We start from the raw sequence: 25,215 nt of genomic DNA, 5'->3' as shown, positions 1-25,215 counted from the left end.
ACTAGAAAAGTGAGACACAGAAATGCTAAAAGTGCTAGCTTACCCCATTGCCCACTTCTCCTCCTGCCCTCAATCTTCCCCAGCATCAGGGTCATTTCCAATCAGTCAGCTCTTCACATCAGGTAGCCAAAGTTCTGGAGCTTCAGTTGCAGCATCAGTCCTTCCAATGAATATTTAGGACTGATTTCCTTTAGGATCAACTGGTTTGAACTTCTTGCTGTCCAAAGGAGTCTTTTCCAGCACCACAATTTGAAAGCATCAGTCCTTCAGTGATCAGCCTTCTTTATAGTCTTACTCTCCCATCCATATGTTACTACTGGAAAATCCATAGCTTTGACTATATGGACCTTTGTTGGCAAAGTAATGTCTCTGCTTTTTAATATGCTGTCTAGGTTGGTCATAGCTTTTCTTCCAAGGAGCAAGTGTCTTTTAACTTCATGACTGCAGTCACTGTCCGCTGTGTAGCCCAAGAAAATAAAATCTGCCACTGTTTCCACTTTTCTCCCATCTATTTCCACAAAGTGATGGGACTGGATGCCATGATCTCAGTTTTTTGAATGCTGAATTTTAAGCGAGGCTTTTCACTCTCTTTTTTCACCCTCATCAAGAGGCTCTTTAGTTCCTCTTTGCTTTCTGCCAGTAATCTTGATTCCAGCTTGTGCTTCATCCAGGCTGGCATTTTGCATGATGTAGCTTTTGAACCGTGGTGTTGGAGAAGACTCTTGAGAGTCCCTTGGACTGCAAGGAGATCAAACCAGTCCATCCTAAAGAAAATCAGTCCTGGGTGTTCATTGGAAGGACTGATGTTGAAGCTGAAACTCCAATACTTTGGCCACCTGATGCGAAGAGCTGACTCATTTGAAAAGACCCTGATGCTGGGAAAGATTGAGGGCAGGAGGAGAAGGGGATGACAGAGGATGAGATGATTGGATGGCATCACCGACTCAATGGACATGGGTTTGGGTGGACTCCGGGAGTTGGTGATGGACAGAGAGGCCTGGCGTGCTGCAATTCATGGGGTTGCAAAGAGTCGGACACGACTGAGCGACTGAACTGAACTCTGTATAGAAGTTAAATAAGCAGGGTGACAATACACAGCCCTGACGTACTCCTTTCCCAATTTTGAACCAGTCTGTTATTCCATGTTTGGTTCTAACTGTTGCTTTTGGACCCGCATACAGGTTTCTCAGGAGGCAGGTAAGGTCTTCTGGTATTCCCATCTCTTTAAGAATTTTCCACAGTTGGTTGTGATCTACACAGTCAAAGGATTTAGCGTAGTCAATGAAGCAGAAGTAGATGTTTTTCTGGGATTCTCTTGCTTTTTCTATGATCCTATGGATGTTGGTAATTTGATCTCTGGTTCCTCTGCCTTTTCTAAATCCTGCTTGTATATATGGAATTTCTCGGTTCACGTGCTGCTGAAGTCTAGCTTGAAGGATTTTGAGCATTACCTTGTTAGCATGTGAAATGAATGCAGTTGTATGGTAGTTTGAACATTCTTGGCGTTACCTTTCTTTGGGATTGGAATGAAAATTGATCTTTTCCAGTTCTGCATATTGAGTGCAGCACTTAAATAGCACCATCTTTTAGCATTTGAAATGGCTCAGCTGGAATTCCATCACCTCCACTAGCTTTGTTCATGGGAATGCTTCCTAATGCCCACTTGACTTCACACGCCAGGATGTAAGTAAGTGTTTGGACCCAGACATTCTGTCCAGACTCTCTAACTGCTAGCCATGCTTTCTACTGACACGTGTAAGAAAAGCCACATTATTCCTACCTTTTATTTTGTTGAGTCCACCCAAGGAGTCTGAAAGGAAAAGAAGTCTACATAACTGCAGGAAACACACAGGAAATATTTTATTAGCTTCCAGATAGAGAAAAAGGTAGAGTAAAAATATTTCAATAGAAATCCACAGCCCTCCTCAAGGAGCCCACTCGGGCATCCACAGCCCCCCATTCGTGGTAGCGCCTGTAATCCCCCGGCCGCAGCAGGTACTGCCGCCCCCGGTAGTTGGGCATCTCATAGAGGACCCACCAGCCCTCCAGCACATTGAAGGAGTGGATCTCACTGAAGTGGAAACGCTCATGGAGCGAGGAGCAGTCCTCCGTGATCTCCACCATCTGGCCTCGATAGTCCTCTCGCTCGTAGATCCTCAGCCGGTGGGAGCTGGTCTGTGGGTTCAGCAATCAGCAGATGGGAAAAGTCAGAAAAGCTAGTCTTTAGCCACCAATCACTCACACCCCTGGGGGAATGGGCATTTAGAACTTTTTTTCTATATCAAAGATGACAAAAAGACAGCTAACACCAGAGTCAACTGTATACAGTTGGGTACACTGCCCACTGCAAAACTGAAGAGAGTGCCATTCACACAGATGAACACAGATTAGCATCATTTTATATTGCAAATTTTACTTATTAAAATAACTGAAGTTGTTCTGGTTTGCCATTCAAAAAAAAAAAAAAAAAGATATGTGGGACTTCCCTGATGGTCCAGTGGTTAAGACTCCACCCGTCCAATGAAATGGGTGTGGGTTTGGTCCCTGGCTGGGGAACTAATATCCCACATGCTGTGGGGTGTGGCCAAAATAAAAAGGATATGCATGGTGCTCCCTAGAGTTTTCTAGGACCACAACCTACATGAACCATATTTAGCACCTATTTAGTACCATTTTTAAGCAGCAATTTTATATATAATTTTTGTTCTCTCCTTTATAAAGACCATTGACTTACAGTGGCCTGGAGTTCTCCTTGGAGGATATAAAAATAATTAGATTTTAAAATTAAAAGGCAAATATATCCCTGGCAAAAGGCATTATTTTGGATCTCAGTAGCTTTAGAAGAGGCTGGGGAGAGAGGAAGCAGAATTGCTTTCCCCAGAGTAAGACATAGATTGGTAGCAGTTCAGACCAGACATCTCCTAATCCCTTCCTTTCTGCTTTGAGTCCTGCTTTTCTGAAGTCCTAAAAAGCAAGAGCCATCATAATGGTTAGGTTTCAGTCCTCAGCTCTAACATATGATCCAGGAAAATACTTTAAGGTTATTGATAAAAACAGAAGCTCAAAATTATGAGGCAGGCCTGTCTAGATCAATAGATTATAAGACGTTTAGGAAAATGGAAGGGAGGCTGTTAGTCCTGGGTGAATCCTGTCTGTCTCTTTGGAGCACTTGGTTTTTATCTGCTCGTTTCTTCCCGACAGGTACGTATTCAGTCTTCCTTCTTCCACCATCAAACCCTCCTTAGCAAAGGTTCTCATAAACAATTCATTCTGAGGCATAAAAAAACCACTAATAAGGCATCTTCCATGGTTTGCAAAGGGTTCACATGTCCGTTACCTAATTTCGATCTTCACAACAGCCTGACACACGTGGAGCAACCATTCTGTCTGCTTTTATGAGAAACTAATGACTAGAGCTTTCAGGCTGTAATCACAAGAGTCAGGACTGGAAGGTGGAAGCCGAGATTTCCAGGCTTCTAATGCCAGTCTAGGTTCTATCAAAGCATTAAATCCTCTGAGGGTCTTTCAAAGTTACCCAAAGTGGTACATTTTCCACAGAACGCTGTCATAGTCAAATTATAGCATCCCTAACTGTGGAATTCCAGGCTGCTTGGGCTTTATTTGGATAGCAGTGGCTTTGCAGGGGCTCCTGGAGTCACACTGCTGGTCAGTTGTTTTGCTGAATCAAAAAGCAGGACTTGAGAGACCCTGGTTGTTCAAAGTAGTCAATATCTGGAGGGCGAAGGGTGGCTTGCCAGGTACCAGGCAATCTCCTATCCACCTCATCTCAGCTCTATGAATTAGCCGCCCTGCTGCTGCTGCTAAGTCACTTCAGTCGTGTCCTACTCTGTGTGACCCCATAGACGGCAGCCAACCAGGCTCCCCTGTCCCCGGGATTCTCCAGGCAAGAACACTGGAGTGGGTTGCCATTTCCTTCTCCAATGCATGAAAATGAAAAGTGAAAGGGAAGTTGCTCAGTCGTGTCCGACTCTTAGCGACCCCACGGACTGCAACCTACCAGGCTCCTCCATCCATGGGATTTTCCAGGCAAGAGTACTGGAGTGGGATGCCATTGCCTTCTCCAATTAGCCGCCCCAGTAGCCCCATTTTACAGGTGAGGAAAGACAGAAATAGCCCAGGGACTAGCCTAAGACCACTGGAGTGTGAGGAGTTCATCACCTGTGGCATAGACACTCTGAACAAATACCATGCCACTTTTTCCCAGTAGAGGTGAGTTTAATATTAGCAAAGAAAAATACAATCTCAATTAAGAGCATTGTATTCTCAATTAAGAGATATTATAAAGGAAAATAGAACCCGGTTAGAACCAGCAAAGGAAGGCCACCGTCCTACATTCTGACCACAGCTCTGGGGCATCGGTGTGACCCGAGGCCACGGCAGGCCCAGGGGGACCGGACTCACGTGGGGGATGAGGCGGCAGGAGCGGATGGAGTCGTTGAGGCCCATCCACTGCTGGTAGTCGGGGTAGTCACCGCGCCGCAGGAAGTACTGGGGGCCCTGGAAGTTGGGCTGCTCGTAGATCATCCAGCAGCCACTGTCCACGCGGATGGAGTTGCAGCGGCTGAAGTAAGGCTGCAGGTTGGAGTGGTCGCTGCTGCACTCATAGTGGCGGCCCTGGAAGCCCCGGTCCTCGTAGAAGGTGATCTGCAAGGAAGGGAAGGAGAGGCTCAGAGGCCTGGCCTCCAGCCGGGCTGCGGGCCCCTCCCGCCGGCGCGGGGCTCACCTTCCCCATGGCTGCTGGACGCGGGGATGGAGTTCAGTGTGGTGGGGCCGGCGCGCGCTCTATATAGCGGGAGGGCTGCTGCGTTGGCAGGAACAACACAAAAGGGGCCCCCGGGTGAGGAGGATTTCCTTTCTGTCTCTTTTCTATATAATGACCGCGGGGGTGGGGTGGGGGACTTACTGTATGTTTTCTCTTAGACTCTCCAGAGCTTTCGAACTGATGACCCGCGTAAAACTGTCACTTGGTGCCTCTGGGGCCTTTAAATGAAGCCTATTCAGGAGATGGGAAGCGAGCAAAAGCGCTTAACTGTGTTAACACTTGTAATGAAATATTTTATTTATCTTTTAAGTATTCTAAGTGATCTCTTTTTGAGGAACTGACACGGGGTTGTGACTGGGTCAGAGGTCAGGATGGGGCCCAGCGGGAGGCGTCTAGATGAGAGCTTTTCCTTGGTGTGAGGATGTGGGACACAGACACCTGCCTTCTGCACAGGACGGTTGAAGGAGGATGGGATTTTCCCCTGAGAGAACTTTCTCCCATCCTCACGGCTCAGGAGCGGATGCAGTAGACATTACACCGGAGGAAGACAGGTGGTAGGCGCTGGACCCCAGGAAGCCCTGTTCATGCACCTGGCTCAGCTCTGCTCCCTGGAGACTGAGTGGACCACCGTCACCTCCAGATGCAGCCAGTGTCTCCCGGAAGCTCCCAACTCTGGAGTTCATGAGGCAACTCATGGTGGTTATTATTTAACTAACTTTTTAATTAACCAATAATTTTGCAAATTAGGGGCTAAGCCTAATTATTCTGTTGTTGTTGTCAGTGCCCAAGTCATGTCTGACTCTTTGCCACCCATTAACTGCAGCATGCCAGGCTTTCCTGTCCCTCGTCATCTCCTGGAGTTTGCCCAAGTTCATGTCCATTAAATCAGTGATGCCATCCAACCATCTCATCCTCCATCGTCCCCTTCTCCTCCTGCCCTCAATCTTTCCCAGCATCAGGATTTTTCCAATGAGTGGGCTCTTTGCATGAGGTGGCCAAAGTATTGGAGTTTCAGCTTCAACATCAGTCCTTCTGATGAGTATTCAGGATTGATTTTCTTTAGGATGGACTGGTTTGATCTCCTTGTAGTCTAAGGGACTCCCAAGAGTCTTCTCCAGCACCACAGTTCAAAAGCATCAATTATTCAGTGGTCTGACTTCTTTATGGTCCAACTCTCACATCTGTACAAGACTACTGGAAAGACCATAGCCTTGACTAATTAGTTCTAGCTGCGTGCAATTTCAAGGTTATATGCAAATATAACAGATTTACAATCTTACAATCTTGCAAAGACTCTCCCTTCTCTACCTCCCCTGGCTCCTGGGCAAGCCTGGTTGCTCTCTGGTTAATATTCTGGTTCCACAGGCTGGAATCTTCTTTCCTTCCCTTAAACCCCTCCCACCCCACCTCCACCAGCTTCTTCTGGTGCTCCCCTCTTAGAACAGATTTTCTCAACCTCATACTGTTGTGACAGTTTGGGTCAAAAAAATCTCAATTGTGGAGGTCTGTCCGCTGTATTTGAGGATGTTGAACAGCATCCCTGGTCTCAATCTTCTACATGCTATTAGCATCACCCTCATGGTTATGGCAACAAAAATGTCTCCAGATATTGTCATATGTCCCCTGGGGGAGCAAAATCAACCCTGGATGCAAACCACTGCTTTAGAAGGATCTTGTCCTCAACTATATGCAACTGTGATACATCCTGTTTCATTCCTCAGTCTGGATTCTTGTTACTTAAGCCTAAAGCCAAAAAACTGTTTGCCTTGAAAATTTTTATTTGAAACACATATGTTTATTAAGACTTTCCCACATTGTTTCTTTCAAAAATTCTAATTTTATAGAAATGTGAAAACTATAGAGAAGAAGAAAGGAGGAAAAAATTAAAATCATAGGACCATATTTTAAAAATCACTGTCAGGACTTCCTTGGAGGTCCAGTGGTCAAGACTCAGTGCTTCTAATGCAGGGTTCAGTCCCTGGTTGGAGAACTAAGATCCCACATGCCTCAAGTTGTGACCAAAATCAAAAAACAAAATCACCATGGACAAGTATTTTAAAATCTCCTTTAAGTTCGACAAGATGAAAAAGTCCTAGAGATCTTTGCACAACATCCAAATAGTTAGCAATAGTTGCTCCCTGGGTAGGGAAGATCCCCTGGAGAAGGGAAAGGCTACCCACTCCAGTATTCTGGCCTGAAGAATTCCATGGACTGTATAGTCCATGGGGTCACAAAGAGTTGGCTTTCCCTGATGGCTCAGTTGGTAAATAATCTGCTTTCAATGCAGGGGACTCTGGTTTGATTCCTGTGTTGGGAAGATCCACTGGAGAAGGGATAGGCTACCCACTCCAGTGTTCTTGGACTTCCCTTGTGGTTCATTTGGTAAAGAATCTGCCTGCAATGCGGGAGACCTGGGTTCAACCCCTGGATTGGGAAGATGCCCTGGAGAAGGGAAATGCTACCCACTCCAATATTCTGGCCCGCAGAGTTCTACAGACTGTATAGTCCATGGGGTCGCAAAGAATTAGACACTACTGAGTGACTTTCACGTTCACTGTACTATGTGTTTGAAAAATGGTTAAAATGGTAAATTTCATGTTATGTGTTTTTTTTTTTTTTTTTTTTTTTACCAAAATAAAAAAGACCTCATTCCTCCCCACAAAAAAAAAAAAAAAAACCTCTTAATTTTCACTTCTTTGATCTAATGCTTTCACCTGTAAGAACTTGTCCAAAGGAAATAGCTAAAGGTACATGAAAATGTTATGCACAGTGGCATTTCATCAGAACACTCTTTATAATGTGAAAAATTAGATTCAAACAAGATGTCCAAAATAGTGCATTAACTAGGCAAATTATAGAGCATCTCTCTGATGAGATGCTACACAGCTACCAAAAATCATATTCACAAAGAATTTATTTAAGGATATGGAAAATACTCAACGTATGTTAAAATTTTAACATGCGCTGAAAACTACAAAACATTGCTGAAGAAAAGAAGATATAAATAAATGGAAGAACATCGTATGTTCATGGACTGGAAGACTTAATATTGTTCAGATGTGAGTATTTCCCAAAGTGGTCTACAGATACAATGTAATCCCTGTAAAATTCTAATGATATTTTTTGTGGCAGTAGAAAAAACCCAACCTAAAATTTAGATAGAATCTCAAGGGGTCCCAAATACCCAAAACTTTGTGTGTGTGAAGCAATTTTTAATTTTTATTTATTTATTTAATTTTGGCCTTACCATGTAGTTTGCAGGATCTCAGTTCCCTGGTGGCTCAGACAGTGAAAAATCTGCCTGTAATGCGGGAGACCTGGGTTCAATCCCTGGGTTGGGAAGACCGCCTGAAGGAGGGCATGACAACAGACTCCAATATTCTTGCCTGGAGAACGGCCCTTGGACAGAGGAGCCTTGCGGGCTACAGATCATGGGGTCACAAAGAGTCAGACACGACTAAGCACACACAGTTCCCAGACCAAGGATTGAACCTGGAGCACTGCAAGTGAAAGTGCCAAATTCTAACCACCAGACACCAGGGAACTGCCCAGAGACAATCTTGAAAAAGGAGGACAAAGCTGACATTCTCACACTGATTTCAAAATTACTTCAAAATTACACTAATCACAACAGTGTGGTACTGGCATAAAGACAGACATACAGACAAACGAAGAGTAGAGAACACAGACGCAAACTCTTACATATACCGTCAAGTGAATTTTGACAAGGCTCCCAAGACCATTCAATGAAGAAAAAACAGTCTTTTCAACAATGGTACCGGGAAAACTAGATATCCACATGCAAAAGAATGTAGTTGGACCCTTACCTTACAATATGTATTATACAAAAACTAACTCAAAGTGAATTAGAGACCTAAATATAAGAACTAAAACTAAAGAAGGAAAGAAGCAGGTTGCCCTGACTGGACTGACTCCATTTTTAAAAGAAAAGGAGCTGCATCTTACAATTTGGTGGACTTTGAACTGCATACCAGGGAGGCCATAGAGATAAAATACTAACAGCCAAGCAGGCTTCCTAGACAGATAAAAACCAAAACAGGCAGACCCCATACCTAGATCTCCCAGAGCCAGAAGGAAAGCAATGTTCACTATATAATCTTAATAATGATGTAGACTAAACTGTATGTCAAGATGTAAATCTATGGCTATAACCTGATTGTATCTCTTACTAACATTGTCCCCGGTGGACTTTAGAGAATATGGGGATGTGGGCTTGGGCACATATACTTTGGGTATAAAAGGTTGTCACAAAAATCAGTTGGGGTCCCTGGCTGAAAAGGAAACTGCCTCGGACTTGCCAGTGTAATAAACTTCACTCCGCTATCCACGCTGTCCTTCTAAGTGAGTTTGCTTCACAAAACTACAAAACTCTTAGATGAAAACATAGAGGAAAATCTTCATGGGATTAGACTTGGCAATGATTTCCTGGATATAACACTAAAGCATAGGCAATAGATACATTGGAGTCCATCAAGATAAAAACTTTTGTGCATCAGAGGAAACTATCAACAGAGTGGAGAGGCTACCCAGGGAATGTGAGAAACTATTTGTGAATCATGTATGATAAAGGATTGATATTCAAAATGTACAGAGAACTGATACAACTCAGCAAAATCAATAGCAATGCCCCCTAAAAAAAAAAAAAAAACCAATTAAAAAAAAGGCTTGCCCTTTCTCTTCAATGAGGTGGCCAAGCAGCAGACTCAGAGATGCAGATCTTTATGAAGACCCTAGTGGGCAAGACCATTACCCTTGAGCCCAGTGACACCACTGAGAATGTCAAAGCTATAATCCAAGACAAGGAGGGCATCCCGCCTGACCAACAGCATCTGATTTTTGTGGGCACACAGCTGGAGAATGGCTGCACTCTGTCAGAATACAATATCCAGAAAGAGTCCACCCTGCACATGGTGCTTTCTCTGCGAGGCAGCATCACTGAGCCTTCCCTCTGCCAGCTCGCTCAGAAACACAACTGCAACAAGATGATCTGCTGCAAGTGTTACACTTACTTGCACCCCCGTGCTGTCAACTGCTGCAAGAAGTGAGGCCAAACCAACAACCTGCGCCCCAAGAAGAAGGTTAAATAAAGCCCCTCCACCGGCTTCTCCTTTGACCGCAGGGTGGCCTCGTGCCCAAGCCCCAAGGCCCTGGGGCCTCAATAAAGTTTCCTTTTCATTGACTGGAGCAGTTAAAAAAAAAAAAGTCTTGATTAGAAGCTTCTCCAAATAAGATAATACGGTGGCCAATAAGCACATGAAAAGATGCTCAACATTGCTAATCATTAGGGATATGCAATTAAATCTACAATGAGATACTTCATACACATTAGAATGACTATTATAAAAAACAGAACAGAAAATAAGTGTTAGTGAGGATGTCAGAGAAACTGGAAAACTTGTACATTGTTGATGGGACTGTAAAATGGTAGAGCCACTGGGGAAGATTGTATGGTAGTTTCTGAGAAATTAAACACTTAATTACCACACGATTCAACATTTCCATTTCTAGGCATACTCAAAAGAATTGAAAGCAGTGACTTAAACAGCTATTTGTATCCCAATGATCATCGCAGCATTCTTTATTATAGCAAAAAGGAAGAAACAACGCAAGTGCCCTTTTAGGAATGGGTGTATGGACACACAGAATGTGGTGTATGTATAGAATGGAATATTATTCAGCATTAAAAAAGGAATACAATTTTGATGAATTTCACAACTTGGACAAACCTTGGAAACATTATCCTAATTGAAATAAGTGAGACACAGGACAAACATATGATTCAATGCATTTGAGATACCTGGAATAGATTTATGAAGAAAGAAAGTAGAATGGTGGTTACCAGGGGCTGGGGGAAGGTGGGAATGGGGAGTTATTGTGTAATGAGTACAGCAGCTTGGGATGATGATAAAGTTCTGAAAATGAATAGTGTTGATGGTTGCATAATGATGTGAATGTGCTTTATGCCACTGAATTGTACACTTAAAAATGCCTATAATGGTAAATTTTATGTATATTTTACTATGATTTTAAAAGTCTTCCATTAGCAACAAGAAAAAAGGGAATCAATTAATTTTTCAAAATTAATTTCTTGATTTTGATAATTCTACTGTGGGTTAGAACTCCATCCTCTCACTGCCAAAGGCTCTCTCCTTGGCTGGGGAACTAAGATCCCACAAGCTGCACGATGTGGCAAAAAAAAAAAAAATTTTTTTACTGTAGTTATAAACATTAAAATTAAAAACATTAAAATGGGATGAATCCTAGTGACTTAAATGGAATTAAAAAGCATTTAAAACAGTTTATTTTAACTTACAGTCCTCTTCCTCTTACTTTATAATAAGAGAATAATTAATAAAATTAATGTCTTAAGTTTTTTTTTATTAGTACCTTTCCCTCCTTGGGTTTTCTTCCTCTTTCCCCATTTACTCATTTCATTCTATCATACACCACCAAAGCTTACGTTTAAGAACTGGTAATATTTCAGGGTCTTTTTTAATGCTGGGAATTAGTGCTCTGGACACAACTGTGCTGTAGGCGAAACTTGTTAGGCTCTTTCCTTTACTCAACCTTCCTTGTATGTTTCCCCATTTGCAGCTAGCAGCTATGGTACCAGGGACACCAGCTTCAGGATAATACAGATGCTAAATATTGTGGGAAATGGACAAACTTTGCACTCTGATGATAGTGTTGAGCTGCTGAATCAACCATCCCTAAACCCTGGGCTACCCTAGGACTTCCTATCGTGTGAGTAGATTTCCATATTACTTACCCATTTGGTATGGTGTTTTGGCTAATTTCAGTCTAATGTATATAACTGATTCAGATCCATTTTTGGCCAAGGGATTAGGGTACATTCTAACTTGAGGAAACTCCGGGAGATGGTGAAGGATAAGGAAGCCTGGCGTGCTGTAGTCCATGGGGTCACAAAGAGTTGGACACAACTGAGTGACTGGACAACAACAACTAATCAAGCTTTGGAGGATGAGTAGTTCACCAGGAAGAAGGTGGGGAAGAATAATCTGGGTGAGGAAAAGACATGAGCAAATTCAAAGAGATGTGAAAATGCTTCATGTGCTTGGAAGAGATGGAATAAAGGATGACTGGGGCCTGGTAATTGGAGAGGAAGTGGATAAGCTGTGGCCAGATTCTTGAAAAGGTAGAATTTTTCTCTGTGGGCAGTGGAACAATATCAGAAGTTTTTAATCAGGGAAATGACTTGATCAGATCAGTCTTTGAGTACAAACATAATCACCACTCCTCCTTGCTACGATTCTAGCAATGAAATGCAAGACAATAAGCAGCAGGAGAATGTAAATGATAACAATGTTATATTCCCTCTAACCTTATACAGGCAATATATTAATACATATATATACATACATACGGAGAGTATATATACACAGCTATAAATGTATATAACTGTGTGGCTATCATATTTGTATATATGTAGACAGAATACTTGGAGAAGGCGATGGCACCCCACTCCAGTACTCTTGCCTGGAAAATCCCATGGACGGAGGAGCCTGGTAGGCTGCAGTCCATGGGGTTGTGAAGAGTTGGACACAACTGAGTGACTTCCCTTTCACTTTTCACTTTCATGCATTGGAGAAGGAAATGGCAACCCACTCCAGTGTTCTTGCCTGGAGAATCCCAGGGACGGGGCAGCCAGGTGGGCTGTCGTCTATGGGGTCGCACAGAGTCGGGCACAACTGAAGTGACTTAGCAGCAGCAGCAGCAGCAGCAGACAGAATACTGGGCTTCCCCAATGGCTCAAGTGGTAAAGAATCTGCCTCCAATGCAGGAGGCACAGGAGATGCTGTTCAACCCCTGGGTTAAAAGATCCCCTGGAGGAGGAAATGGCTACCCACTGCAGTATTCTTGCCTGGAAAATCCCATGGACAGAGCCTGGCGGGCTACTCACAAAAAGTCAGACGTGACTGAGCACACACCTGCATGCATGCAGGGAACGCAGCTGTGGATTATCCTATATATCTAATTCAATTCCTGGTTAGTTGCTTGCAGTGACCTCATGGTAAGAATCTGTATGCTAGTGCTGTCATTATTTTGACAAGAATCTTCCTGATTCCGTAATGGAAAATCTCTGATTTTCTGAACTGTGAGTTCTGAATTCTGATGTACTTCTATTATTAACTGTTTGAAATTAAAAGTGGACCTTAGTTTACCTTATATAAAATGAGTGATCTAAGTTAGATAATCTCCAAGTCTGAAATATGTTAAATATCATATGAGTTCATTGCTCTATAATGACTTGCCTTCTACCCTCCCTCTCCCTCCCTCACTTTCTCCCTCTCTTCTTCTTTTTGGGCTGGGGGAAGGGAAGAGATTTTCCATTAGGAATTTCCTTGAGTCTTTGAATAAAGTTCTAAGCAGTTACGTTGGGAAAAGGTATGCTCTGTGTCAACCAGAAATGTGTATTCAACTACAAATAACAGAACACCCGTGACAGTGGCATAAAAAAAACGTGGGTTTATTTTACTCCCATTACGAGAAGTTTCAAAGTAAAGGATTGCTGGCCTTGTGTGATGGCTAATTTTATGTCAACTTAACTGGGATTAGGGATGCCCGGATAGCTGGCAAAACATTATTTTTGGGTGTGTCTGTGAGGATATTTCTGGGAGAGCTTAGGATTTGAATTGGTAGTCTGAGTAGGGAAGTTCACCTCTACCTATGCCTTATTCAGTCTGTTGAGGGCCTGCATAGACCAAAAAGGCGGTAGAGAGAGTTACTTTCTCCACCTGCAGGAGCTGAAACATCAGTCTTCTGTTCTCAGACATATCAGCACTCCTCGTTCTCAGGCCTTTGGACTCAAGACTGAATTATTCCACCAGCTTTCCTGACTCTGCAGCTTGCAGACTATGGGACTTCTCAGCCTCCATAATCACATGAGCCAGTTCCTAGAATAAATCTCCTCATCTGAGCTTCCCTGGTGGCTCAGATGGTAAAGAATCTGCCTGCAATGCGGGAGACTCGGGTTTGATTCCTTGGTTGGGAAGATCCCCTGGAGAAGGGAATGGCTACCCGCTCCGGTATTCTTGCCTGGAGAATCCCTTGGACAGCGGAGCCTAATGGGCTACAGTCCATGGACTTGGAAAGAGTCGAACACGACTGAGAGACTAACACTTCCACTTCCTTTCATATCTATAGAGATCCTGTTGGTTCTGTTACTCTGGAGAGCCCTAATAAATAGCTACCATTGGTTTAGGGGCTTGACCACATATAGGCCAGCATTTCTGAAACTGTGGCTTCTCCCTCATGCTTGTCACCCCTTGAATGTAAAATGCCTAAAATAAGAGGGAACCTTAGGCAGCTATTCCCTTTCATCAGGAAGACAAAACTTTTTCCAGAACCATCTCTTCTCCTCATCAGCATTTGTCCACTTATGTTTCAATGTCCAAAAAGTGTCATGAGATCAGATAAGAATCAATATCAAACACTTAAAAAAAAAAGCAAACTAATGAAAGGAGAAAAATAGAGTCTGCCAGAGATGTGTGAACTTAACTTTTGCATACAACTTAGGGAATTTACGGAATGGCACCCCACTCCAGTACTCTTGCCTGGAACATCTCATGGACAGAGGAGCCTGGTGGGCTGCAGTCCATGGGATCACTAAGAGTTGGATACGACTGACTTCACTTTCACTTTTCACTTTCATGCATTGGAGAAGGAAATGGCAACCCACTCCAGTGTTCTTGCCTGGAGAATCCCAGGGACAGGGGAGCCTGGTGGGCTGCTGTCTATGGGGTCGCACAGAGTCAGACATGACTGAAACGACTTAGCAGCAGCAGCAGTAGGGAATTTAAAAATCTTCTGAAGCCCATTGTGGTAACTAGCTTCAGAATCCTTGATTTGAAAAGTGGGTCACACCATCTCTGAACCTCAATTTTCAGATCCTCACATCTCAAAGAAAAACTGGCGAGATTTCTAGCAAACTAGTCTGAAGCAGCAACAAGTTTAAAGGCCAGAGAATCAAATAAGATATGTATTATAAAAGTGTTTCACAAGCTGTAAAGTTCTGCTTCATATGAAAGCATAGTTCTAGTGAGAGAATTTTGTTATCTGAAGATCATACACCTTGATTTCCACTTGTATCTTCTGTGTGAGTATATAAATAAAATAATAAAATAAAAGTAAGACAAAAGGGAAAGCACAAGCAAACCAGTGCCAGGAAAACAGAAAATACTTTATTAGTTTCCAGATTGAGAAACGATGCCTTTATTTCAATAGATATCTATGACTCTTCTCAAGGAGCCCACTTTGGCATTCATGGCCCCCCAGTCATGGTAGCGCCTGTACTCCCCTGGCCGCAGCAGATACTGCCGCCCCCGGTAGTTGGGCAACTCATAGAGGACCCAGGAGCCTTCCAGCACATTGAGAGAGTGAATCTCATTGAAGTGGAAGCGGTCTTGAAGAGAGGAGCAGTCCTCAGTGATCTCTATCATCTGGCCTCTGTAATCTTCCCTCTCATAAAGTCTGAGCCTGTGAGAGCCAGCCTGGCCCATCCAGAGGTGGAAAGAAGAGAAAAGCAAACCATGAAATGATTCCAACACATTCATGCCATTCAGTTTGGTGAGGCTCAAGCCATTTTCAAGTATAAGGTAAAAATGAATTACTTCTGAATCTTTATATACTCCTCATTTTCAAAGGTGAAAATTCAGTACCTTTTCAAGATTGTAAAGTGTGACTAAAAATTAAGAAGGAACTCTTGTACTTCAATACATTCATATATTTCCCAGGACAAACTGTTAACCATGCTCAGGACACTGTACCGTAGAGAAACCAAAACTTTAACAGCTTATTACTATTTTTGCCATTTTGAAGATTTTTTTTAGTGTTTCAGGCATGCCTGTTTGAACAGGAAAATCAGTTTATGAAATGAATGATCCTACATTAAGTTTAAAATAAATCTTGGAAAGATCACCAAGGACTTAGATGCTTCTGAAGTCTCTCAGTTAAATGCTTGATTTTCACTTAATAATTTATGAATGAGGAAAAATGAGAAAGAAAAATCAGTCAGCCCAAGGACTGATTCAAAACTTTTCAAAAACCTTAGTGTTTTAACACACATGTGAACTCTGTGTAGCCCACATGTAAAATCTCTGTGTCATTCTCCCTTGACAAAAAGTACTTTTACTTGTACAGGTAGGAAAAACTAAAATATACAAGTGGGGAGCAAAAAGGTGAAAGGGTGTTACAAAACTAACTCTTGTAAAAGTATCCTTTTCCACTCCTATCTGCTCAGAAAGTAGCACCTAATTATTTTTCTTTGAAATATTAGTGATATTAGTGGTTTTTCTACAACTCCGTTGTAAATAATTCCAGGTCAGGACCTCTATCTTATACATGCTCAGGGCTGCAAATGCATTCTTACTCAATACATATTTGTTGATTAACTGGTACCTGGGCAACAATTCATGGGGTTGCAAAGAGTTAGACAGGACTGAGCGACTGAACTGAACTGAACTGGGCAACAATTTGCTTTTGTTCTGAGCAAATTATATTGAACGAATATACAATAATATACAATAGCTTACTTTCCCTCTCAAACTCTGTTATTCTGAATGATCACTACTCCAAATGTTGAACCTCTGTCTGAAACTATCCCTTCTGAGTCCACAGGGCCCGGATCTGCTACGGAAATGGACTCACGTGGGGGATGAGGCGGCAGGAGCGGACTGAGTCGCTGAGGCCCATCCACTGCTGGTAGTCTGGGTAGTCACCGCGCCGCAGGAAGTACTGGGGGCCCAGATAGTTGGGCTGCTCGTAGATCATCCAGCAACCGCTGTCCACACGCACCGAATTGCAGCGGCCCAGGTAAGGCTGCAGGTTGGAGTGGTCGCTGCTGCACTCATAGTGGCGGCCCTGGAAGCCCCGGTCCTCGTAGAAGGTGATCTGCAAGGAAGGGAAGGAGAGGCTCAGAGGCCTGGCCTCCAGCCGGGCTGCGGGCCCCTCCCGCCGGCGCGGGGCTCACCTTCCCCATGGCTGCTGGATGCGGGGATGGAGTTCAGTGCGGTGGGGCCGGCGCGCGCTCTATATAGCGGGAGGGCTGCTGCGCTGGCAGAACAACACAAAAGGGGCCCCCGGGGTGAGGAGGGGATGTTTGTGTTCTCTTTTTACTCTTCGCTGTCAGAGTCCATGGGGCTTATTGTGGAGTTCGGTCCCATTCTCTCTGGAGTTTCTATCACTGGCTGATGCTAGATGAGACAGTTTGAAAAAAAAAAAAAGCAATCTGGGACATTGTCTATTTAATAATAGAAGTAGAGCTTCAGCCATTTCATATATATTCCAATCGTTTATTTCTATGAGTTGGGGAAAAACAAGAAAATGTAAGTGGCCCAACAAAAAAGGCAGAGTCTTGAAATGGCAAATAGAAATTAAGCTCTAAGAAGTATGTGCCATAATATTGAATGCTAATTGTTAATCAGAAAGAAATGACCTTTACTTAATATTGAAAATTTCAAATTAGTCCTTTAAGAGAGCTTCTTCATTGAAAAGTATAAGAAGTTATAATGTTTTACCAAGAGGGTTCCCAAAATGTCAAACTTTCTGTATGGTAAAAAACCAAAAACAACATATACAAATCTTTAGCATTTGGTCTAATTTTGTTGCCGTTGTGCATGGAAGTAGATTGAAGATTAGGTGTTTCATCTTGGCTACTTATAATTCAAAAGAGAGAATAGCTTTAAGATGCTTCACCTCAGAAAGAAGAAATAAAAGGAAATTTTCTATGATACAAATGAAGTTATTTATAAAACAAAACAGACTCACAGACTTAGCAAACTTATGGTTACCAGGGAGGGAAAGGTGGAGAGAAGGGATAGTTAGGGAGTTTGGGATGGACATGTGCACACTGCTATATTTAAAATGGATAACCAACAAGGACATAATGCACAGGGATCTCTGCTCAATGTTATGTGGCAACCTGGATGGGAGAGGAGTTTGGGGGAGAATGAACACATGTGTATGTGTGGCTGAGTCCCTTTGCTGTCCATCTGAAACTGTCACAATGTTGTTAATTGGCTATATGCCAATATAAAATAAAAAGTTAAATAAAATAAAAGGGTAAAGTCTAAAAGTTCAAAAAAATAAAAAAAGGTAATGCATGTAAAACACAAAACCAGTTACCCCTTAGGTTATTGTAAAAGAAAATCAAATTCCTAAGAAAACTGTTTCTGGTGGGCTCTAGATACACCTTTGTTCAATGGGGAGCAAGATTACACAAAGCTTTTGACTTAGAGGGAATTAACTGCATGAACACAAAGAGGAACTATAGCTGGAATGATATGGGTAGAATGAGGAATAAATATCTAGAAGCTGTGACTCTGGTCTTTAGAAAGCGTTTATCAGTCTGGAAGAGGATAATTTGATGAACTGGAAAGAGCACTGGAATGGAAGATGACCTGTGCCTTTAGCCTCTTCCATGTTCAAAGAATTAGTCACTCATTGAAGTATTTGTCTTTACTTTGGGTCTTAAATCTTTCAAAGTTGGTATTTATGTATTAGATACCACTTATGCACAATATGATGTTTCAGTTCTTGTTATCCAGTATGAAAGTCATGTGTTTGCAGAATTACTTATGTTAGTCTAGTGCAGTATACTCAGCCAGAATCTAAAGAATCAAAATCATCATAATTAAAAATTTTTTAAATAAAAATGAAAAATAAAAGTCCATTAAAAAAATCATCATTTTACTCAGAGTTGTTTCTGTGGGGAGAGTGTAGATAGGTGAAAACAGTAAAATACAAGAAACAACCAGAATGCAGAGTCCCAGAGATTACCTAGAGAAGCAGTATTGGGATGTCAGTGGGGACCACTGACTCAGCTGACATGCAGCTACAGCTGAAATTTAGGATACAACTGAAGGCCTAAGGGACTTCCCTGGTGGCTCAGACAGTAAAGAATCTGCCTACAATGCTGGAGACCTGGGTTCAATCCCTGGGTCGGGAAGATTCCCTAGAGAAGGGAATGGAAATCCACTCCAGTATTCTTGCCTGGAGAATTCCATGGATGGAGGAGCCTGGGGGTCCATGGGGTCACAAAGAGTCAGACATGACTGAGCAAGTAACAATTCCACTTCCAACTGAAGGACCAAAACGAGGACATTTTGGGTTTGGCTTTTTTCATTAACTGGGAAGAAGAAAGGCTTTATTTCAGCCTGGGGGAAGAAATAGGGAACCATCCCCCCCACCACCACCACTTCTCATACAATTGAAATGTAAATATCTTGTGCCAAAATGTGGCTTAATTTCAATGCTCTACAGAAAATTCTGGAGCTTCCATGGTGGCTCAGATGGTAAAGAATCTGCCTGCAATGCAGGAGATCCAGGTTCAGTCCCTGGGTTGGGAAGATCACTTGGAGAAGGGAACAACTACCCCCTCCAGTATTCTTGCCTGGAAAATCCATGGACAGAGGAGCCTGGAGGGACTACAGTCCATGGGGTCGCAAAAAGATGGACATGACTGAGCAACTATCACTTTCACAGAAAATTGTAGGAGTGACAAATGTACACAATACCTTAGTATGCTAAGTGAACATAGGTTAAGGCCTGACACTCCTTGCATCTGTGGCCAGAAGCAGAGCTCTGCAGGAGTTGTCTGGGAATTGTCTTTGGAGGGAGAGCAAGAAAGAAGAAACATCCTGTTTCCTGAGCTCTGGTCCAGGAAGTAACCCTTAGTCACTCTATAAGTATTCACATTGTTTCAAACAAAAGTGAAGAAAAAAGGGACTAGTTCAGGTTTGGCTTTTGTTGCATGCAGGTTTAATGATTTGTATAGCTAGTGTAAGTAGGTTAGTAAGGAAGGCACATTGAAAGCTGAGATAGATTGAAAGCTAAGCCTCTTGCTCCAAACAGTTAGCCAAAGTGTGGTTTTGAAGGGAACGTTTTTGACAGAAATTAAAAGTGCTACTCCAGTGAGCAGGCTTCCCATGTGGCTCAGTGCAGGAGACATGGATTCGATCCCTGGGTGGGGATGATCCCCTGAAGGAGGAAATGGCCCCAGTATTATTCTTGCCTGGAAAATTCCATGCACAGAGGAGTCTGGCAGGCTATAGTCCACAGGATTGCAAAGAGTTGGACATGACTGAGCAACTGAGCTTGCATGCACACACGCATTCCAGTAAACACACTAATGAAGAAAGTGAAACAGCCTTATTGCCCATATGTATAAAGTTTGAGTAGTCTGGATAGACAATCAAACCATCCACTACATTCTCTTAAGCCAAAACCTAAATGAGAGTAAAAGAGAACCTAACTCTTTTCAATTCTATGAAGATTGAGAGAGGTGAGGAAACTGCAGAAATAAAGCTTGAATTTAGCAGAGGTTGTTCTTGAGGTTTAAGGAAAGAAGCCATCTCTATAATATAAAACTTCAAAGTAAAGCAGCAAGTGCTGATGTAGAAATTGCAGCAAGTCATCCAGGAGATCTAGCTCAGATAATTAATGAAGGTGTCTACACTAAATAACAGATTTTCAATTTAAATGAAACAGCCTTATGTTGGAAGAAGTTGCCACCTAGCACTTTCACAGCTAAAGAGGAGAAGTCAGTGCCTGGCTTAAAAGCTTCAAAGGACAGACTCTCTTTTTAGGAGCTAATTCAGCTAGTGATCTTAAATGAAGCCAGTTCTCATTTACCATTTCAGAAATCCTAGTCATTCAGAATTATGCAGAATCTACTCTGCCTGTGATCTGTAAAAGGAACAACAACACAGACTGAATGATAGACCATCTGTTTACGATATGGTTTACTGAATATTTTAAGCTCACTGTTGAGACTTACGGCTCCAAAAAAAGATTCTTTTCAAAATAGTACTGTCAGTGACAAGGCATCTGGTCACCCAGTAGCTCTGATAGAGATGTACAATAAGATTAATGTTATTTTCATTCCTGTTAACACAACATCCCTTCTGCAGTCCATGGATCAAGGAGTGATTTTGACTTTCAAATCAGAGTATTTAGGAAATACATTTGATAAGCCTTTCAGTTCAGCTCAGTTCAGTTCAGTTGCTCAGTCGTGTCCAACTCTTTGTGACCCCATGAATCACAGCATGCCAGGCCTCCCTGTCCATCACCAACTTCTGGAGTTCACTCAGACTCACGTCCATCGAGTCAGTGATGCCATCCAGCCATCTCATCCTCTGTCGTCCCCTTCTCCTCCTGCCCCCAATCCCTCCCAGCATCAGTGTCTTTTCCAATGAGTCAACTCTTCGCATGAGGTGGCCAAAGTACTGGAGTTTCAGCTTTAGCATCATTCCTTCCAAAGAAATCCCAGGGCTGATCTCCTTCAGAATGGACTGGTTGGATCTCCTTGCAGTCCAAGGGACTCTCAAGAGTCATCTCCAACACCACAGTTCAAAAGCATCAATTCTTCGGCACTCAGCCTTCTTCACAGTCCAACTCTCACATCCATATACGACCACAGGAAAAACCATAGCCTTGACTAGATGGACCTTTGTTGGCAAACTAATGTCTCTGCTTTTCAATATGCTATCTAGGTTGGTCATAACTTTCCTTCCAAGGAGTAAGCATCTTTTAATTTCATGGCTGCAGTCACCATCTGCAGTGATTTTGGAGCCAAAAAAAATAAAGTCTGACACTGTTTCCACTGTTTCCCCATCTACTTCCCATGAAGTGATGGGACCAGATGCCATGATCTTCGTTTTCTGAATGTTGAGCTTTAAGACAACTTTTTCACTCTCCTCTTTCACTTTCATCAAGAGGCTTTTGAGTTCCTCTTCACTTTCTGCCATAAGGGTGGTGTCATCTGCATATCTGAGGTTATTGATATTTCTCCCAGCAATCTTGATTCCAGCTTGTGTTCCTTCCAGTCCAGCATTTCTCATGATGTACTCTGCATAGAAGTTAAATAAGCAGGATGACAATATACAGCCTTGACGTACTCCTTTTCCTATTTGGAACCAGTCTATTGTTCCACGTCCAGTTCTAACTGTTGCTTCCTGACCTGCATACAGATTTCTCAAGAGGCAGGTCAGGTGGTCTGGTATTCCCATCTCTTTCAGGATTTCCCACAGTTTATTGTGATCCACACAGTCGAAGGCTTTGGCATAGTCAATAAAGCAGAAATAGATGTTTTTCTGGAACTCTCTTGCTTTTTCAATGATCCAGAGGATATTGGCAATTTGATCTCTGGTTTCTCTGCCTTTTCTAAAACCAGATGAACATCAGGAAGTTCACAGTTCACGTATTGCTGAAGCCTGGCTTGGAGAATTTTGAGCATTACTTTACTAGCGTGTGAGATGAGTGCAATTGTGCGGTAGCATTGCTATATGTGCATCTCAAGCATGTTTATTTTTAGCGCAAGAAATGGGCAGTTCTGGATTGTTAGAATTTCTCCTTAGGACAGGAGGATTTCAGTGGAGGTTTGTACCTCAAGACTAGTGGGCTAGGGACTTCTCTGGTGGTCCAGTGGTTAAGACTTTGCCTTCCAATGCAAGAAGTGCCTGTTTGATCCCTGGTCAGGGAACTAAGAGCCCACATGCCTCTTGGCCAAAAACCCCAAACATAAAACAGAAGCCATAGTGTATCAATTCAATAAACACTTTAAAAAATGGTCCACATAAAAAAAATCTTTATAAAAAAGAAACTAGTGGGCTAGAAAAAGGGTCAGAAAGGTAGGAGTGGGATGGGGGTAGAAGTAGCCAAAGGGCCAAAGGCTGGAATTAGCTACTCCTGCCATGCAATCTTTTGTCTGTTGTGTCAAAACTAATTTTTTTTCCTACTCACTGAAAACTGTTTTCACTGGACTTGTTGTCCTATAAAAGAGAAAAAAGTGTCGCAGAAAGGTAAGGTATGTAAAGTGAAAGTGGCTCAGTCGTGTCCAACTCTTTGGGACCCCATGAACTATACAGCCCATGGAATTCTCCAGGCTAGAATACTGGAGTGGGTAGCCTTTCCCTTCTCCAGGGGATCTTCCCAAGCCAGGGATCGAATCCAGGTCTCCCACATTGAGGGTAGATTCTTTACCAGCTGAGCCACAAGAGAAGCCCAAGAATACTGGAGTGGGTAGCCTATCCCTTCTCCAGAGGATCTTCCTGACCCAGGAATGGAACTGGGGTTTCCTACATTGCAGGCAGATTCTTTACCAACTGAGCTATCAGTGAAGCCCAAGGTATGTAAGGAAGTTCTAAATGTGTGTATCATACCAGGGAAATATTTTTCCTTCCCAAAGTTGAGGAATAAAAACAAGTATCACAAAAAAATATAGAGATAAACATTGCTCCATTTTTTCCCCTATAAATGTGTCATGGGATGCCTTAAAACTGTGCGGTAACAGTACTTGTTAAACAAGTGATTACATGTGTATGTGAATTATTTAGTACTTGGGAAGCACTGGATCAAAAAAAGTGATCATGTACTAATTGTTTATTGTTAGTGTTTAGTATTTTTGTGTAGAGTTCTGTCGCAGGAGGGACAATGCCTTCTGTTTGCTTTCTTTTTTCATTGCCAGTGCTGCACACAGCAGACCTATGGTAGGTGCTCAGTAAATAGTGACACTCCTAACTCAAAGAAGTTAGGCTCGCTGGTGGTTAATAATTGAGCAGACCACTGAAAGAAAAAATAACTTGTGCTCTGAGTGACAGTGTCACTCCTAGGTCTCTGTCCTCCAGAAACTCTAGCATGTATAGATAAAGATGGGGCTTCCCAGGTGGAACTAGTGGTAAAGACCCCATTTGCCAATGCAGGCAACATAAAGAGATGCAGGTTTGATCCCTGGGTTGGGAAGATTCCCTGGAGGAGGAAATGGCAACCCACTCCAGTATTCTTGCCTGGAGAACTCCTTGGACAGAGGAGCCTGGTGGACTACCATCCCTGGGGTCGCAAAGTGTATGACTGAAGCAACTTAGCATACATAGATAAAGATATATATCCGATGATATTCATTGTAGCCTTGTTTGTAAAAGCAAGATTGGAAAAGCTCAGTTACCAATGAATAAATAATTAAATAATCCAGCAGATCTCCAACAAGGGATCACAGTGCAGCCGTTAACAAAACAAAGTGCTTACCTAGATAGGTATCCGTATCACATTACACTTTAAAAGCCAGCTGCAGACTAATATGTACAGCATAATTTCATTCTTGTAGAGAAAAAAAGCATGTGCTTCATGAGACAGCTATATAAATGAGGGAACATTTTGAGAGGCGTACCCACTAAGTGTAAAAAAGGGCTAGGAATGAAAAGTGGGACTCAGAAGGACTCCTCCACTTTCTTTATAGGATGCATAAAGTAGTAAGGTTATGAGAGACTTTCACTTTGGAGGCAAAATTTCAAATTAAAAATATTAACAATTTTCTCTGATGAAAGAATTTTCAATTAAAAACTATGCAGGGCTTTGCTGCATATTTACTATAGGTAAAAATACACAGAGCAAGCAGATGTTACTTTAAAACACTAGAAATTATGACTTTCTTTAATGTACCTTTAAATTTGAGCCTTTTTTTGGTAAAGAACTTCTTTTTGTTTGCAGCACACTATATTATGCAAATGTATTTAGAATGTTAATGTCTATCTCATTAATTTACTTGCATTAGATGGGCACTGTGTACAGCTGTGCAGTTTCTGAAATTCATACAGTGTTTGGTCCAGTAGCTGAACAGGCCAAGAGGTGCACCCTAATCAGGAGTTATTTTGGAATAAGAAGGAGGGTCTTCAACTGAGTCCAAAAGTATGCCAATGACTGATGGAAGCCCTGGCATTAGTTATATAATACTCTGCTTGAAAGTAAAACAAAGCTACAATTCCTTATGTAGTCTAATCAGGCTTTTTGCAAATGGGCCGCCCTTCACCACTCATCTGTAACTCTCTGTGGCTCGTGACTACTTCTTGGGTCAGAAGGAAACTGCTGGAATGCTGTTCCTTAGGCCCTCAGTTGAATGCTGCTTTTCCCCAGTCACCCCCTCCCATTTGAATATTTATTGATTTTTTTTAGCTGCACAGGGTCTTAGTTGAGGCACTCAGGTTCTTCCTTGCCATCATGTGGGCTCTTTCCTATGAGGGCTTAGCTGGTCCGTTGCATGTGGAATCTTAGTTCCCCGAACAGGGATGAACCCATTTCCTTGCATTGTGAGGCAGATTCTTAAGCACCGGACCACCAGGGAAATCCCCCATTTCTCTCCTTTAGTCTGCCTTTTTTTCTCAGACAGGCTCCCTCCTTTCTCCACCTCCACTCCTGACCCTTGTTCAAAACTCATTCTACCTGGAAGACACCTCCCTGCCCCCCACCCCCCTCACACACACCTTATCCACTTCTCAACCTTTACAGGTGGATTAACTGGCACACAATGAAAGAAAAACAGAAGCCAGCGATTGCCAACAATACAGACTAAATACTTTATTAAATAGATTCCAAAATGAGAAAGTGGTAGTGAACCTATT

The 25,215-nt window shown here is 42.5% G+C and overlaps 3 protein-coding genes across 4 annotated transcripts; 1 reads left to right on the top strand and 2 right to left on the bottom strand.

Moving 5' to 3' along the window:
- Positions 1–1,902: 1,902 nt before the first annotated feature.
- Positions 1,903–4,753, bottom strand: LOC102283534 (gamma-crystallin F). Its single transcript, XM_005907040.3, has 3 exons — positions 4,745–4,753; positions 4,423–4,665; positions 1,903–2,175 (listed from the first exon to the last, which is right to left on the bottom strand). The coding sequence occupies exons 1-3, from the start codon at positions 4,751–4,753 to the stop codon at positions 1,903–1,905; spliced, it is 525 nt and encodes a 174-aa protein (XP_005907102.1).
- Positions 4,754–9,513: 4,760 nt separating this feature from the next.
- On the top strand, positions 9,514–9,849 carry LOC102283817 (ubiquitin-ribosomal protein eL40 fusion protein). Of its 2 annotated transcripts, XM_070380211.1 has the most exons (2): positions 9,514–9,610; positions 9,698–9,849. In XM_070380211.1, exons 1-2 carry the CDS (start codon positions 9,514–9,516, stop codon positions 9,847–9,849), a joined length of 249 nt encoding a protein of 82 aa, XP_070236312.1. The 2 variants fall into 2 exon arrangements, with proteins under 2 accessions (XP_070236312.1, XP_014337416.1); XM_014481930.2 differs by having other exon boundaries at positions 9,514–9,849.
- Positions 9,850–15,042: 5,193 nt separating this feature from the next.
- LOC102285475 (gamma-crystallin D) lies at positions 15,043–16,802 on the bottom strand. Its single transcript, XM_070380203.1, has 3 exons — positions 16,794–16,802; positions 16,472–16,714; positions 15,043–15,315 (listed from the first exon to the last, which is right to left on the bottom strand). Exons 1-3 carry the CDS (start codon positions 16,800–16,802, stop codon positions 15,043–15,045), a joined length of 525 nt encoding a protein of 174 aa, XP_070236304.1.
- Positions 16,803–25,215: the final 8,413 nt, after the last annotated feature.

The sequence above is a fragment of the Bos mutus genome, chromosome 2 (genome assembly GCF_027580195.1).
Source record: "Bos mutus isolate GX-2022 chromosome 2, NWIPB_WYAK_1.1, whole genome shotgun sequence".
In the NCBI taxonomy this organism is placed as follows: domain Eukaryota; kingdom Metazoa; phylum Chordata; class Mammalia; order Artiodactyla; family Bovidae; genus Bos; species Bos mutus.
Note: the sequence above shows the minus strand (reverse complement) of the source record. Positions and strands in the feature narration are given on the sequence as shown.

Excerpts from the sequence above, each read along its gene's own strand:
- LOC102283534 (XM_005907040.3), bottom strand. Across the intron at positions 2,176-4,422 it reads CCTGCCGCCTCATCCCCCAC|ACCAGCTCCCACCGGCTGAG; the intron begins GTGAGTCCGGTC and ends CTGAACCCACAG.
- LOC102285475 (XM_070380203.1), bottom strand. Across the intron at positions 15,316-16,471 it reads CCTGCCGCCTCATCCCCCAC|GCTGGCTCTCACAGGCTCAG; the intron begins GTGAGTCCATTT and ends TGGATGGGCCAG.
- LOC102283817 (XM_014481930.2), top strand. The coding sequence starts at position 9,514 with ATGCAGATCTTTATGAAGACCCTAGTGGGCAAGACCATTACCCTTGAG.